The sequence below is a fragment of the Copadichromis virginalis genome, linkage group LG15, assembly GCF_057382275.1.
Source record: "Copadichromis virginalis isolate Kocher_CV1m ecotype Utaka linkage group LG15, C_Virginalis_male_GT1.1, whole genome shotgun sequence".
In the NCBI taxonomy this organism is placed as follows: Eukaryota; Metazoa; Chordata; class Actinopteri; order Cichliformes; family Cichlidae; genus Copadichromis; species Copadichromis virginalis.
The window spans coordinates 22,559,257-22,576,175 of NC_140632.1; the positions used below are offsets into that span (position 1 = coordinate 22,559,257).

The 16,919-nt window shown below is 43.5% G+C and overlaps 1 protein-coding gene and 1 long non-coding RNA gene across 3 annotated transcripts in view; both read left to right on the top strand.

Moving 5' to 3' along the window:
• Window positions 1-16,919, top strand: part of galnt14 (UDP-N-acetyl-alpha-D-galactosamine:polypeptide N-acetylgalactosaminyltransferase 14 (GalNAc-T14)) — a 237,701-nt gene that overhangs the window by 191,936 nt on the left and 28,846 nt on the right. For both annotated transcript variants that reach the window (XM_085432502.1, XM_085432500.1), the window contains exon 9: window positions 4,676-4,779. In XM_085432502.1, coding sequence (XP_085288628.1) covers window positions 4,676-4,779 — 104 coding nt within the window. The remainder of the gene's footprint in view (window positions 1-4,675; window positions 4,780-16,919) is intronic.
• Window positions 9,345-10,112, top strand: LOC146692421 (uncharacterized). Its single transcript, XR_014915187.1, has 2 exons — window positions 9,345-9,572; window positions 9,797-10,112. It is a non-coding gene; the product is annotated as an uncharacterized LOC146692421 (long non-coding RNA).

Genomic DNA, 16,919 nt, shown 5'->3' on the forward strand with positions numbered 1-16,919 from the left:
GTTATATTGGTTTCACTGGTAAAAATAAATGATTGAAATGGGTATATATTTGTTTTTTGTTAAGTTGCCTAATAATTATGCACAGTAATAGTCACCTGCACACACAGATATCCCCCTAAAATAGCTAAAACTAAAAACAACTTCCAAAAACATTCAGCTTTGATATTAATGAGTTTTTTGGGTTCATTGAGAACATGGTTGTTGTTCAATAATAAAATTATTCCTCAAAGATACAAATTGCCTAATAATTCTGCACTCCCTGTATTTCTCAGTCCTTCGTAGCTTGTCTTCATTTAGTCCACAACTGCTAACAAAAACATGCCTGTGCCTGCTTATCACCTCTAATCTAGCTTCCCTTCATTGGGCAACATTCAGAATTCATTGTAAAATGTAGTAATTTCATGGGCAGGCTCCTCCTATTATTGCATTAGTTGGCCTGTCCAATCATCTGGTCAGAGTCTTTTCACTGTACTGTGGTCTTCTTTTAAATTCAGACACAAGGCTGCAGGAACCTTTGGAACAGCCTTCCTAAGCTCCTCCGGTCAGGGGTCCGTTCTTCGTACCTCGCTTACTACATCCAAGATCAAATGACACATCCAAGATCAAATCATCGCGCTAACTTTGAGCTCGCTATTCCGGTTCTCCGAACACACCTGTTGTTGACGATTAGTATAGCTGGATGAAGTAATGTGAGATAACTGGGTGGCTTAACAGGGGCTACGCATCGATAGTAGAAACATTGATCGGCAACCCTTTGATTGGTCGGCGAAAATGTCGAAGGAGCACGCTCTGTATTTTTTGGCAGCAGAGCAAGAACTCTTGATTGAGGGATTTCAGGAGTTTCAGAGTTTAATTAAAACGCAAGGGAACACTGCAAAGGCTGCAAAAGCAAGGAGAGAGGGCTGGCAGAAAGTTGCTGACAAATTAAACTCGTAAGTAATTTAATAATAATAATAATAATGGATTGGATTTATATAGCGCTTTTCAAGGCACCCAAAGCGCTTTACAATACCACTATTCATTCACTCTCACATTCATACACTGGTGGAGGCAGCTACGGTTGTAGCCACAGCTGCCCTGCGGCAGACTGACAGAAGCGAGGCTGCCATATTGTGCCATCGGCCCCTCTGGCCAACACCAGTAGGCAGTAGGGTAAATTTATTATATTACACTATATTATATTATATTATATTATATTATATTATATTATATTATATTATATTACATTATATCCTCTTTCACATTAGAGCCACGACAGGACCCACTAGAACATGGGAACAAGTAAAAGTGAAATATAAGAATATTCTACAGAATGGTAATATTTATCACTTATATTGCTTTTAGTCTCTTGGAAAGAGACCCTGAAATAATCTGTTTGTTTATAACAGCAACCAAGAAAAGGACAGAGCAACAAAAAAGACAGGTGGTGGTCCTGCACCCCCTCGTCAACAAGTTGGTTAAGTAAATAATACCCTCACGGGAAAATCGATATCTCTCTATGAGCACACTGTCGCGCTGAGCTAAAGGATCCTGTCTGTCCCGCAATATACGCTGAATTCTGAAAACTCTCCTTATCAATCTTGCACCTTCCGCAATGGGTGGCTCGCGTATACGGACAGGACATGGCTGCGACAGACTTCCCAAATCCACCTTCGCTTTTATAGCCGTGGTCTCTCATCTTGATTACACGAAGTAATTTACAATTACTACTCTAAAATATGAATTACATCTGAAATAATCAAATACATGAAATAGAATGATTAATAGTAGGGGAGACCGGGGATAGTTGTAACGTGGGTCAGTTGTAACACTTCCAATTTCTCCAATCAGGGCTAAGTTTCAAATGATGTGACTCATCCTGTGCATGCCCAATTCAGTTCTGCTATCACATGTGGAAAATCAGCACATTTTGTCAAACACAGACAATTTAACATGAAAAAAAGTAATTTGTATGCCAAAAAGTAAGTTTTTCTACTTTATTTCAATTTCTAATAGCATTATCTGCTTTGCAGTTAAACTCATCAAACTTAAATTATGTTATTTGTATGTCTATGGGGATATAATCTGTGTAGGTCTTTAGTGCTAATGTTTTAGCCGTTGGCTGTAATGTTAGCTAGTTCATGGCTATAGGAGTCTGGGTCAGTTGTAACAGCAACAGTCTGGGTTAGTTGTAACAATAATGCAGATGTTGCAACTTACCACACTATTACTTTAACTTATATTAAACAAGTTGGGGCAACGACATCAGCAGAGAGAGGTTCACTGGTCGCTTTTGTATATGCGGTTAATGCCATTGGCAACACAATTCCTCCACTGTTTGTGTTCCCACACATACATTATGCAGACCACTGTGTCAGAGATGGACCAGTAGGAAGTACTGGTAGTGGAAATAAATCAGGATGGGTGCAAGAAACAGATTTCCTCATCTTTCTGAAGCACTTTGCAAACCACACCAAGGTAAGCCAGGATAAAAAGTAATGGAATTGCGATGCTGGTGAACAACTACATTTTTTCAGCTTCATTGTTATGTTCAAAATTGGTGCAAGAGCTGTAGGTTATAATGCCCACTGAGCCAATGAGGCCAAACTCAAGGAAGACCAACCAAAATGAATGAAATATTCAGTTGCAGAAAATTCCATAATTTGTCTTTTTTGGGGGGTTGGAATATGTTCAAAAGCTAGATGTCTGCATTCTGTCACACACACACAGCTACATAAATGGCTCTAAGTGCATTCATGTGTTGAATAAACAAAGATTACATGTTAATATTTTGTCAGTACCCTTATTTCATTGTGTTACATTTCACCCCAGGATATGTTACAACTAACCCAGACTATGGGGTTAATTGTAACATTTCACTCTTTGTGTTTGAGGCCATACCATGCAATGGGTAATTGTGCTGCAGAGAAAATAGCTGCACTATTTAATAGCAGAGACATGTAAATACTTTGCATTACATTTTGAATCCACTACCTTAAACGAGCTCCAATTTACAGACAGAAATGTCAAAAATGTTACAACTATCCCCGGTCTCCCCTACATTTCCCTTTTTTTAGGAAATGACCTGTATGTATCTGTATGAAATCAATAAAAGGATCAAATACTGCATTAACTTTAGTTACATTGATAATATTTATTTATGGTAAAACAGTGGTAAAATATCGCTGTTGCTTTCGTATAAGTGAAGCGGACATACCTGAGTGGCCGCGATCTAATCCTGTTTACATAAAGTAAACCTGCTCCCGAGCAGGTTTACGCTTACGGATCTGTTGCTATGACAGCAAGTCCCGGATGAGCTTTGGAGAACCGAACGATCCAAGATCACGCAAAATCGTCAACAATCAAATCCAGCTAACTTACTTAGCGAGGTACGAAGAACGGACCCCAGGTCAATCTGTGCTTTGGTTAAATTACTGCTGAAAACACATTTTTGTATGTATGCACACTTTTCTAATGTGTGTTTTCTCCAAACTGAAAAGCACTTTGTATCTGTATCAGAAACTGCAATACAAATAATAATGTTATTATTATTATTGTTACTCATTTCAGTGAAACTGCTCCATAATGCAGTGATTTAAACATTTGTCTAACAAGAAAAAGATCCTGTAAAAGCTCGAAGTGTGCAGACAGACTCGCTGTGGTCACCTTTTGTGAATAAGGGAGAAGCTGAAAGTAGCTTTATTTAAGTGACACTGCGGTAACGTCATCTGAAAAAGGAACGCGGTGGGCGGTCGATTGTGATGAGGTCTGCATTCCCGTAACTTTTGAGCTTAATTTCTTAAATGATCATTACTGAGATTTCTGCTGTTCCAGTCCTATGTCACATCATCGCTGCTGCACTGTGTGGTGTTGTCCGATCGGCCTCGACACTCTAGAGAAAAAATAGCCCTCGAGCATCAGTCCTCATAAAGATAGGGACACATACACATAAATGTCCACAAATAAACGCAGTCTTGTTTGTCTCATCCTATTCATTGCATTTGCCAAGTTATTTTATGCCATTTAACATCCTCACTTTCTGCAGTCAAAGTCTTATACACACACACACACACACACACACTGCTACATTCCTTTAAACACACAAGGACAAATTGAGCTTGAAAAGAGTTTATGTTCTGCCACCCACATACGGACACACACACTCGGGGTGCTATTTGCAGGCGATGACAGCGGGATAATTGTTGATAAACAGAGGGTATTTGATGGCGCGTGCTGGCCTTCAGCTATTCAGTCGTCTCATTGTCCTGCATGTGTCTGTGTGATTGTGTGTGTGTGTGTTTGCGTTATGGCAAACAGAAAGGAAACGGCAAAACTCAAAGAGAAACTACACAGGAGCTCCTCGTGTTTGGATTAGATCTGATGAGATTCTGGAGAAATGTGAGGACAAATGTAAGCAGCACAAGCACGTGTGAGGGCTGAAGCTTTTACTTTTCTTTCACATGTTTATGTGTAGCTAAAAAGTTAGGGTAGTGAAGGTAGTGAAGATTTATGCTTTTGAAACTCCCTTTTCATAAATGTTTTTTTTTTATCTGTTTTGTCATCTCTGGATGTTTTCGGGTCAGTAGTGAGACATAAATCTAGTAGACATGCTTAGGACTTAATTACAAATTACAAGGAAATGTTTTTCTCATCTTGTGACTCCCTTATTTTCCCCCTTTTGTTGTTTCTCTCACAGGACCCCCATCATTGCAGGCGGACTGTTTGTGATTGACAGGTCCTGGTTCAATCACCTTGGAAAATACGACACTGCCATGGACATTTGGGGTGGTGAGAACTTTGGTGAGTCATCGTACTTGGAAGAAAGGTGCTGTGAAGTTTAGAGGGAACTCGTAAAACATTGGAAACTAATATTAACGGTTTAAGCAGTAATATTAATGATGTTTTCTGTTGAGTAATTACATTTTTGCCACTTCTACATTTTTAAAATCATTTTATTTTTGTTGTTACAGACCACCCATCTCAAATGGACTAAACCAGTGAAACCATTATATCCTAACATTAGCAAAAAGTCAACCATCCATTTATGAAACACAAAATAAATAGCTCAAGCTGCATTTTCATCAGTATCTTTTGGTTTATTTACATTCAGTCAGTCCACTCTCACTGCAAAGAAACTGGAATGTATCTTTGGACCAAAGGAGGCCCACATTTTCAGTTTCCTATGAGCTGCATTAGGCTTTAACTGCCAGTGTTGCTTCGGGGTGAGTCTGGCCACAGTGACACAGTCACAACTCCACATCTGGAGCTCAGCTCAGATTAGCCCACAGACTATTTTCCTGTGCCATGACTGGGCATAAGAGTCCAAAGTAAATCAGATTAGGTCCAAATGTGTCTTCTGTCAGGCTGTGGATGGTGTCTTTGTCAGTACGAGGGCCATAAAACTGATTCAGACATAAGTGCAATTAAATTAGCTCGAGTTCGAACCATGACTGATGATTGTCATGCATTTTTAATGATTTAGTGCAAGGTGTACTTACAATGTGCATCAAAACAGCAGGATAACCTGAGTCATTTGTATGGGATCAGGTCCACTCTAACCTGGCTGATCGTAGCCAGGTTAGCCAAAAACGTTTAATTTACTGAATGCCAATGTGCAGACTTAAAAATGCATTTGTCCTAGCTGCCACTGGTCTTTTGAACAGTGTTTTTTATGTTTTATATGATTTGTTATTTATTGCATTTTGCTTTATGGTTGTGTGATTGATCCTTTATCCCAAAACATTTAAAAGTCCAAATATAAGGTGTTCTTCCCTGCAGATTTCACATTATGCAAAAACACATCAAGTAACGCAGATTGGTCCTTTTATCAGAGGAGTTATTACCAAATGTAAGGAGTTAACAAATTCTACAGATTCTTCTTCTCTCTTCCCTTATCGTCTCTTCTCTTCTGTGGCAAATTAAGGTATTCCGTGTTAAATTAAATAACGACTGCATTCATTATTATTTCTCAAGGTACAAAATATAAGCAGGAAAAAATATTAGTCAAGCACTCAATCTTATTTGCTAATGTTTGCAACATGCAGCTTACTGCCAGTTGCGCTGATTTTTAACACTGGAAAAAAGCATGTAGGATTTTTTTACGTTTATTGAAATGAACTGACTTCTCCTGTGTAACTACAAAATAAGTCGCCAAACTGACCATCTAAAAACATCATAACATCACAGAGAAACCTGCTGGATGTCTGCAAACTTGAACATCGTCACAAAATTTGTAGGATTATTACCTTAAGGGAAAAAATCATGGTTTTAGTTAAATATTTAAAACGTTAGCTTTCACTTGAAGGAGGAAATGGGCTAGTTTGCTTTTTTCATTTTATACCAAACGCTGCTATTATTTCCTAATCATAATCAATCTTAAATAACAGTGCGAGGGGCCCGGCCCTGGAGCGGGGTGCCGCCGGTGCGTCGAACCACCTGGGGGGGCTCTTCAACTGGTGGGGGAGATGGTCACATCTTGCAGGAGCTTTCCTCTCTTCAGGAACTCTCTCTGCAGGAGGGGGAGATACAGGAGAGGTGGAGGAAGATCTCAGCCTGGGCGTTTACTGTCTTATGTAGTCTGGAAGATGAGTGGATGGTGGGGTGGGTGCAGTTTTCTCTGTGGTGGGGTTGGGTGGACTGTCCCGGGCTCTGTGGGGCCGGGAGGCGCTGCTGCACTGGGCCCCGGTCTGGATGGGCCTGGGCCCCCTTTCCCTGGCGGGTCGCGGAGTGTGGGAGTGCCTACTGGGGTCAGCGGGGGAGCTGGCCCCAGGGAGGGGTTACCTGCCCCTCCCTTCCTTCCCTCCCCATCTCCAGCTGCCTCTCTCTTCCCGCTCCACCACAACCACCCACACATGCAGGGCCTTGGAGTAGGGGTATGTCACCAGGGTGCAGAGGAGGCTACCCCCCCCCTCTGTCCCCTTCTGGCTGCCTCTGCCTCAATTTTATCCCACAACTTAGACATTCACGTTATTCACACTCTCATTACACATACATATAGGATCTTGGGGGTGGGCACAATCACGGAGTCCAAATTACCATCAGGGTGTACACCTCACCCCTGGCGTCGTTGCCCACCTCTCAATTTTAAATACACTTAGTCATTGAGGGCTATCAGGAGCGACTATGCGCTTACCTGCTGCTCCTTGGCAGGTAGCTCCATGCCCTCCTGGGTTTTAATTGCACCTTAGAACACACATGCATCAACACTACAATGAGCGGGTGGAGGGAGGTTTGGAGTCTTCTCCCACCCCCATTCTCTGCGGCCTGCTGGAGCGGGAGGGCTAGGTGGAGTTGGCCGTCCGACTGCGGTCTGGAGTGTGGGGCCTCCCTGCTGCTACGGAGTCGGGGTGGTCTGCCTCTCCCCACCGCAGGGAAAAGGGTAACACCACCTGGGTCTAGGTGCAGTTCCCCCCTCCAGGAGCAAGGGTACCTAGACCCGGTTTGTAGAGTACGCTTGGGGAGTGTGATCGTGTGTACAGCGTCTCTTTATGTCTGTCCCCACGTTGGTTGAGTGTGGAGTAAGTGCATATGAGAGCATGAGGGGGGGAATGGATGTTTGTGTCTGTGTGTGCCTGTATGTCTGTGTCTATATGTCAGGTTGGGTATCAGACGCCACCTCTCTGGGGACACCTCAGGCCCTCCAAGGTTTGGAGGCCTATCTCCACCTACCACATGTTACACCCCGGCCTAGGCAACCGGGGTGCAACGTAGAAAAACAAAAATAAAGAAAATAAAACCACGAAGAAAAACACTAAGGCTCTCCACCAAAATCCCAAAAAGTGTCTCAAAACGAATTTATTTACATCAAAACACAAAACGTCAAACTATTTACAACGGGGGGGGAGATCGCGACCATGACATACTGAAACACAGGGTTTAAATACATAGAAGGAGCAATTAGGGAATGGACCACAGGAGGGAAACACAGCTGGGGCAAATTAGAACTGACGAGACAGGGAAAATGTAAACTGAACACACTAAAATAACACAGACTTTCAAAGTAAAGCAGGAAATACATAACAGTCACGCAAAAACAAAACACTGACACACCGAAACGTAACATTTCCCCCTACCCAAAAATCAAACATGTAACCCCAAGTGAAATGTTTTGATCAAAACCGGATGAAGGCTGGTGGAGGCTGGAGCGGTCCCACGGACCCTCCAGCAGACGACGAAGGCTGGAGCGGTCCCCCGGACCCTCCAGCGAAGACGGATGAAGTCTGGAGCGGTCCCACGGACCCTCCAGCGAAGGCAGACGAAGGCTGGAGCGGTGCCTCGGACCCTCCAGCGAAGACAAACGAAGACTGAAGCGGTGCCTCGGACCCTCCAGCGAAGGCAGACGAAGGCTGAAGCGGTCCCTCCAACGGACCCTCCAGCGAAGCCGGACGAAGGCTGATGAAGGCTGGAGCGGTCCCACGGACCCTCCAGCAAACGACGAGGGCTGGGGCGGTCCCTCGGACCCCCCAGCGAAGGCAAACGAAGACTGAAGCGGTCCCACGGACCCTCCAGCGGAGGCAGATGAAACCGAGGGAGGCCGGAGCGGTCCCCCTGACCCTCCAGCAGACGACGAAGGCTGGAGTGGTCCCACGGACCCTCCAGCGACGGCGGACGGCTGGAGCGGTCCCCGGGCCCCCCAGCGAAGACAGACGGAGGCTGAAGTGGACCTCCCTCGGACCCCCCCAGCATCCCGGACGAGCCCCCATATGTTACACCCCGGCCTAGGCAACCGGGGTGCAACGTAGAAAAACAAAAATAAAGAAAATAAAACCACGAAGAAAAACACTAAGGCTCTCCACCAAAATCCCAAAAAGTGTCTCAAAACGAATTTATTTACATCAAAACACAAAACGTCAAACTATTTACAACGGGGGGGGAGATCGCGACCATGACATACTGAAACACAGGGTTTAAATACATAGAAGGAGCAATTAGGGAATGGACCACAGGAGGGAAACACAGCTGGGGCAAATTAGAACTGACGAGACAGGGAAAATGTAAACTGAACACACTAAAATAACACAGACTTTCAAAGTAAAGCAGGAAATACATAACAGTCACGCAAAAACAAAACACTGACACACCGAAACGTAACACACCACTTCCCCTGCCGGTGGCGGACTCCCTCAGGTGTCGGTGCATTGGTGGTTCTTTGTGTCTGGGGGTGGGCGTCCAGGTACACACCGGCTCACTCCTTGGCGGCCGCTTATCGGGGCCTGGAGCCTGGGGCTCGCTCGGGCCCCTTCGGGGGTGGGGTGCCCCCGGCCTATCGGCCTGGGGCTCGGTCACTCAGGCACAGCTGGCGGCCGGCGGAGCTCACGGGCGCGTCACTGCAACTCCCCCTGGCTTCTGCTCCGCGGCTGCTGAGTGAACCCTCATCTGGGACTCTCCTCAGCTCTTACTGGAACAGTGGCGCGGCTGCCCCTCTGTTGGTCTTCCATGGTTTCTTGTGTTCTGGGGGCCTCTGGATGTCTGGAGTTTTGATCTCCTCCATACCTGCTTCACACCCTGGAGGACGGGGCTGTGGCCCCCCCACACTCCCTAGCAGATCGTTACATGGAGAAACCTTTGGAATACAAGCGCGCTGATCCACACAGGTGTACACACGGGTGTTCACTGCTCGTAGACCCAAATTACACCTTTCTTGGCTGCTACTTCGAAGCACATCTGTCCTGCGTGCTGCACAACAACATTGAATATTTAGTATTTACTGCTGTTTACACTTAGCTAGATTAATGCGATGGTGTTGTGTTTAGTATGTTGCTTTGTTTTTTGGTTTTTTTTGTCTTTTTTTGCTTGTTTTCTATTCTTCTCTCAACAGGTGATCCAGGAGATTTTTATTTTTTTTCTCCCCCCCTTTCTCACTGTCCCTCTCCCCTTCTGTTTTTCCTTTCCTTCCTCTTTCTTTCTCCCTTTCCTATCCCTCACTCATGTCTGTCCCGTCTGTAACATCTGAAAATAAAATATAATAAATAATAAAAACAAAGATCGACCAAATGGACCAATACGGCAATGCCACGATGATCCATTTGGCAAAGTAAATCCATTGGGTATCCTTGTTGGTCTTCAGACAACAATTCTGATGGCTAAAGAACCAAATGGGACAGGCGGAAAAAAAAAAAAAAAAAAGAAAGAAATGAACTGACTTCTCCTGTGTAACTACAAAATAAGTCGCCAAACTGACCATCTAAAAACATCATAACATCACAGAGAAACCTGCTGGATGTCTGCAAACTTGAACATCGTCACAAAATTTGTAGGATTATTACCTTAAGGGAAAAAATCAGGTCAGAATCAGTGAGTGGATGAATTATTAGCGGGTATGAGTTTCTCTCATGTTCAATAAATTTGGTACCTAACAAATTAAAGGTATTCATCACATTAATGCCAATTCCTATAAAAACCCAGAATTGCCATAAAGCAGTTACCGTATCACTTTGTACCATTGCACACAAAGGTCTAATTTGCCCAGAGATAAGGCACTATATCATGATCAGCTTTAATGAGCTCAGTGCTTCGGTTACAAGAAAGCCAAACCTCCTCTTCACCTTCAGTTCTACTGTTTCACATCTAAACTGTATTTTCATTTTCTTCACTATAGTTTTAGCAACCCTGTCTTCTCACCACCAACATTCAGAAATGATTAATTTACCCAGAGCAAATCTGTGTGGTTGTCATGTTCACTGGCAGGATGATGCTTTAATGCAAGATTCATGTTTTTTATGGTTTTAGTTAAATATTTAAAACGTTAGCTTTCACTTGAAGGAGGAAATGGGCTAGTTTGCTTTTTTCATTTTATACCAAACGCTGCTATTATTTCCTAATCATAATCAATCTTAAATAACAGTGCGAGGTGCAGCCATAGTTAATAAGCATGCCTAAATTTAATTCCTCATTGTGCTTCCAGTGCTGCTGAAATTTTTAGATGGCTATTATATGATGGATGTCCCATTTTGATGGCTTACACCTACAGTCTGTGATTTCACCACATGAATCGAAATTGCACCAACTTCAGTGTCAAGAAGACTCGAGTTTCATGTCAGGTATCATCACTTGTGATGAGAACTGTGTCTGTCTGCAGCTCTGAGACAAAACAGCAGTTTTCAGGAAAAACAGAGACTCAGTGTGCAAGTTTGAAGGTTAAGCATCAGGTCAGGGGTATTACAGTTTTTTACAGCCGCTAGGACACATTTCCCAATACTTAGGTCACTTTTGCAAAACTCTTCACACAATCCTCCTAACTGACCGTCAGCTTGGCAAAGCAGTTCATTTCACATTCAAAATGCACTACAACTACCAAAACACTTCATTCAGGTCTCAAATAAACTCATTCTTCCAGAACACTAGCAAAGGTTGACAGCCGACAAACACACTTTGTCACCCACAAAACAATGACCTGAAAAACACTAACAACATGTAGCATTACACAGTGTTTTCTTGTGTAAAACAAGGACACATCTCTGTTTATAATTTCAATATATGTTACTGGAATGAATCAGACATCATGCAGAATTCGTTAATATTTGTTTATGTATTTCTATTTTTTTGCACTAAGTAATCCCAAAATACAAGAATTTGTATACACACCATCCACTGATACACATACAATAGTAATGCTAATCTACTCGGTCTTCTCCATTTGGCCACAGGTTCTCATCCACATCACATCTTATGTCATCTAGGGCAACACACCTAGGAAAGAATCTTCTGGCATGCCAGAATTGAAGGAGTTGAACAATTGAAGGAGTAACACCTGTGCAGATGTTCATCTGCAATGAGAATCAGCTGTGGCTGGTTAAACTGCATTTTTAGATTTAAAATATGTTTCAATAAAATATTGCTGTTGAATTTTGCTGTCTTTTCAAGTTTTGCATTGTGTTATTGTTTTGGCCATAAGTTTAACAGTTTTGACAACAGTATGTAAGCACATGCAAAATGTCCTGTACGTACAAAGATTTTTGGCAGTTGTTGTGTCTGAGTGAGAAGATAATTCATGAAATTTGAGAGATGTAGTCATTGAATGCATTTTGTGCCAAAGCAATGATAACTGGTCCTCAGTTTAGCCCACATAGACTTCTGTTGTGCTCACTGTGTGAGGAGTTTTGCAAACGTGACCTAAGTATTGAGAAATGTGTCCTAGCGGCTGTAAAAAACTGTAACACGAGCATACTTGCCATTTTGTTTTGACTTTCACAACACACAAAGACATTGTTGCCCAGAGTCACACTGTCATGGCAGAATTATACCATCATGTCCAGTGGTGTCTGAAAGATAACATCTATTGCAAACCAGCTGAACTGTGCATGTGCTACTGTACCCTAGCACACAGCACAACCTTCACTTACCACGAGCTCGACCAGATGCTCTCTGTAACCTTGTCCTTTTCCACAGAATTAAATTCAAGTTGAAGGTTTGGCCTTTCGACACAATAGTGGGTATCCAGTGAGCATCATTGACGCATACAGAATTTGAGATAGTGATCTAAAAGTAGGAGGACAGCTGTGCCCGAAGGAGACAACTTTAAAGGCGACTGCTCAGTAATTTAAATCAGATTTGAATTCAGATTTGTAATAGTGGAGTGACAGAGGGGGGAAAGTGAGGAGATAACAGCTTGTAGTTTTAGCATACACCTAGCACTGCATCAGATGCATGACTTGAACAGTTTCCCTGGTGTTGACTGTGTGATCACAGACAGCTGAGCCGATTGCAAAGACAGAGGGATGATTAAATTAGTGAGATAACTGCCAGAAACAAAGGTGAAGTTTTCATTCAACAAAAAAAAAGTCTTTACCTTCTGACATCCATCCAGCAGCAGCATCTGGCGCTCCTGCTGCTACCTGCCTCCAGTCATCTGAACTGTGCGTGTGTGTGTGTGTGTGTGTGTGTGTGTGTGTGTGTGTGTGTGTGTGTGTGTGTGTGTGTGTTTGTGTCTGTCTGTGGGTGTCTATGGTGTTGAATTCAGTTTGGTGATTGTTATACTGCTGCCTTTTCTCTGATCACTGAAAGATGGTTAGCCTGTTTTTCATCTCCCTTTGAGAAACGTGCGCACACAAACACGCACACACAAACACGCACACACACACACACACACACACTCATTTGCTCTCTGTCATGTTTCTGTCAGTCTCACAGGCTCTGTGTCAGTATCTCAGCATCTTGCTGACTTCTCTTGTTCTCCTTTGTACTCTCTCGTGTTTCATCTTTGCCTCCATCCCTCCTCTCCCTCATCAAACCAGTCCATGCTCTAATTTTCACTTCCTCTCTCTTCCATGCTCTCACTCTCCCTCTCTCCCCCCCTGTTACTGCAAAAACTTTGTGAAATTTTCAGCTTCTCTTTCTTTGGGGGAACGCTTGTTTCTTTTTTTCTCTGTGGACAGATAGAAACTCTGAGAATTAACACACACACGAGGAATGATGTGAAATGAAGTGAAGTTAGTTTTGTCTTTCATCTGTGTTGCAGTGCTCACATCAGAGAATGAGCACAGTGTAAGCAGGTCATATGAATGCATCCGCACACACATTCTAACACACATAACTCAAACAAACAAATCAAATATTTAGGGAGGGTTGTCCCACTTAGCTGTGATGTGCCGAATAGAAAAGATACAAAATAGAAAAAAAGGACAACACTTCAAATAAATAAGCGTGAGAGACAGAATGGAGGTAAATTTAACCAGTTAACCTGACACACTTGATGTTTGCCTCCCAAAAGTATGTTAAAACTGGTTTCATCCCTAACACCACCTCTTACTTTAGTGAAGCTTGTTCTAGACATTTAAAATGAACCCCATGTCTGTGAAGGTTCTCAGTCATCCAGGTCATTGTAGTCAAATGAGCTTACAAAGAAAAGCGTCTGGACTTCTTTAAGTTGCTTGAAAATGGTAAATGGTAAATGGCCTGTATTTATATAGCGCTTTACTAGTCCCTAAGGACCCCAAAGCGCTTTACATATCCAGTCATCCACCCATTCACGCACACATTCACACACTGGTGATGGCAAGCTACATTGTAGCCACAGCCACCCTGGGGCGCACTGACAGAGGCGAGGCTGCCGGACACTGGCGCCACCGGGCCCTCTGACCACCACCAGTAGGCAACGGGTGAAGTGTCTTGCCCAAGGACACAACGACCGAGACTGTCCAAGCCGGGGCTCGAACCGGCAACCTTCCGATTACAAGGCGAACTCCCAACTCTTGAGCCACGATTGCCCCACAAAGTGGAAGTGGAAGGGGTTACATGAATAGGATGAATAGGATGAGGGATCTATGGAATCTTCGATACCCAGCATCCAGATTGACAGTCAAACCACTAGTAGCTCAGTGTTCCAACATTCAGTAGAAGGAAATATTCTCATGTCTAGAGTTTGACAAGGTACAACACTAATGCTACGGCAAGGGGGAGCCAGGATGACGGCTCATGGGGGCGATATCATCACCTCCACCCAAGATTGGGTACCAAGCCCCAAGTGCAATGGAAGGAGGATTGTTGAGTGCTTGAGGAACTGTCCTGAGAGAGGGTATCATGGCAAAGCTTGAAACCTGGATCCTCCGTAGCTGGTTACTAAGACTAAGTGAAGTACCATCTGAGGATCTGCTAGATAATGTGAACGGAGTACTATGGACAGTACCTCTGAGATTGCAAGTCCAGACTGACCAACCTGTGCCCTACCTGGATTGACTACAAGAAGGTCTATGACTCCAGTGCCCTGCACCTGGATCCTGGAATGCCTAGAAATAAACAAGATCAACAGGACCCTAAGAACCTTTATCAGGAACTCCATTGGGATGTGACGTACAACACTAGAGGCCAACTTCAAGCCCATAGCACAAGTCACCATCAAGTGCACGATCTACCAAGGAGGTAGTCTGTCCCCACTGCTGTTCTGTATAGGCCTGAACCCCCTCAGTGAGATCACTGACAAGACTGGCTATGGATACCGACTACAGAATGGAGCAATCGTTAGCCACCTCCTCGTTAACCAGGGGGAAGGAAGAAAGAACTTATGGGATCATGCTACAAGTATCTTGGAATCCCACAGGGAAATGGGAACCACTAACAGGCTGCTAGGAAAGCTAGAACCACCAAGTACTTGCAGAGAGTGAGGCAAGTCCTGAAGAGTCAGCTAAATGTTAAGAACAATATCCGGGTTATCAAAACCTACTCCCTGCCAGTGATCAGGTACCCTGCTGGGATAATAAGGTGCCCAAAGGAGGAGATAGAAGCCACAGACATCAAGACAAGGAAGCTCCTGACCATGAATGGAGGGTTTCACCCCAAGCCTAGCACCCTGAGACTGTACACTAAGTGCAATGAAAGAGGCTGAGGACTAGCTTGAACATCCACACCCATGAGCACATCAGGAAGATGGCCTTCACTGACAGCATGCTTAGTTAATACTTCAGGCAGCAAAAATCCAAGAAAAAAGAGGTGCAATAAGGACATGTAAGGACAGGTCCTTGCAGATACCACCAGCAGATAGAAGAACTGTCTGACAATCAGAAATCCTACCAGTGGCTGGACAAAGCTGGACTGAAAGGCAGGAAAGCGGCACTAATCATGGCAGCACAGAAGCAAGCTCCAAGTACAAGATCCATAGAGGCAGGGGTCTATCACACCAGGCAAGACCCCAGGTGCAGGCTGTGTACAGTTGCCCTTGAGAAAATCCAGCACATAACAGTAGGGTGCAAGATGCTAGCAGGCAGGGCATACATCGAACACCATAATCAAGTGACCAACAGGAACAAGTCCTGAGGTCAAAATGGGACACCTAGGGTAGTTGAGAATGACGGATCTAAGTTCCTGTGGGACTTCCAGATACATACAGACAAACTGGTGATGGCTAACCAACCAGACATATTAGAGGTGGATAAACAGAGGGAGATGGCCGTAGTGATAGATGTAGCTATACTGAAAGACAGCAAGATCAGGAAGAAGGAACATGAGAAGCTGGAGAAGTACCAAGAGTTGAGAGAAGAATTTGACAAGATGTGGAGGGTGAAGGTAACAGTGGTTCTAGTGGTAATCAGGGCGCTCAGTACAGTGACCCCCAAGCTAGGCGAGTGGCTCCAGCAGATTCCAGGAACAACATTTGAGATCTCTGTCCAGAAGAGCGCAGTCCTAGGAACAGCAACGGTACTGTGTTGGACCCTCAAGCTCCCAGGCCTCTGATAGAGCACGTGAAGGATAGACTGAAAAGGGGATTTTGAAGTGCAACATTTATTATTTACTGCTTCAGCCATGCCATTTGAAGCACTTTGGGCTGTGTGACAGGTGCTTTGTAAAAAACAAAGCTTAGGATGAAAGGCGACATTTATTTAGGGTGCCTTTCAAGAGCAGAACATCACAAAGTGCTTCGCAGAAGAAATAAAACATTTTTGAAAAATTACATAGTGACACTGATAAAGATACACAGAACAGATAACTCTATTCTTGGCTTTGTGTAAGGGATGAGCATTCTTGGGACAAATGTCATTTTGTTTAGGATAAAAGAGAACCCCCCCCCCCCCCCCCCACACACACACACACACACACAACTTTAGCTTTAAAAAAACAAGAAAAATAAAACTTACATCACTGAATAAAGCTACTTCAGCCAAGTCATAAATACTTTTTTTCTGATCCCTCTTATTACAGTTGAGCATTAGTGAAAATACAGAGAAATATTTGAATAAGTATAATTTTACCATTCATGGCAGTTAATTGAGCTGGATGCCTGAATATCTTTAAACAAAAACATCCCGCGTCTTCATATACGAAATGTCTCTACCTGAATTTAATTATTTTTGACTTTGCAATCAAATTTTGCTGTAAGGCTTTTTATTAGATATTAAGCCTTCAGTTTCATTAAAGTCTTACAGACAGATTTACTCTTCGTCATTATTTTATTTTGAGACGTTTCTGTATTTGACTATAAGAACTCTCATCATCAACTTTATGCCATTAAT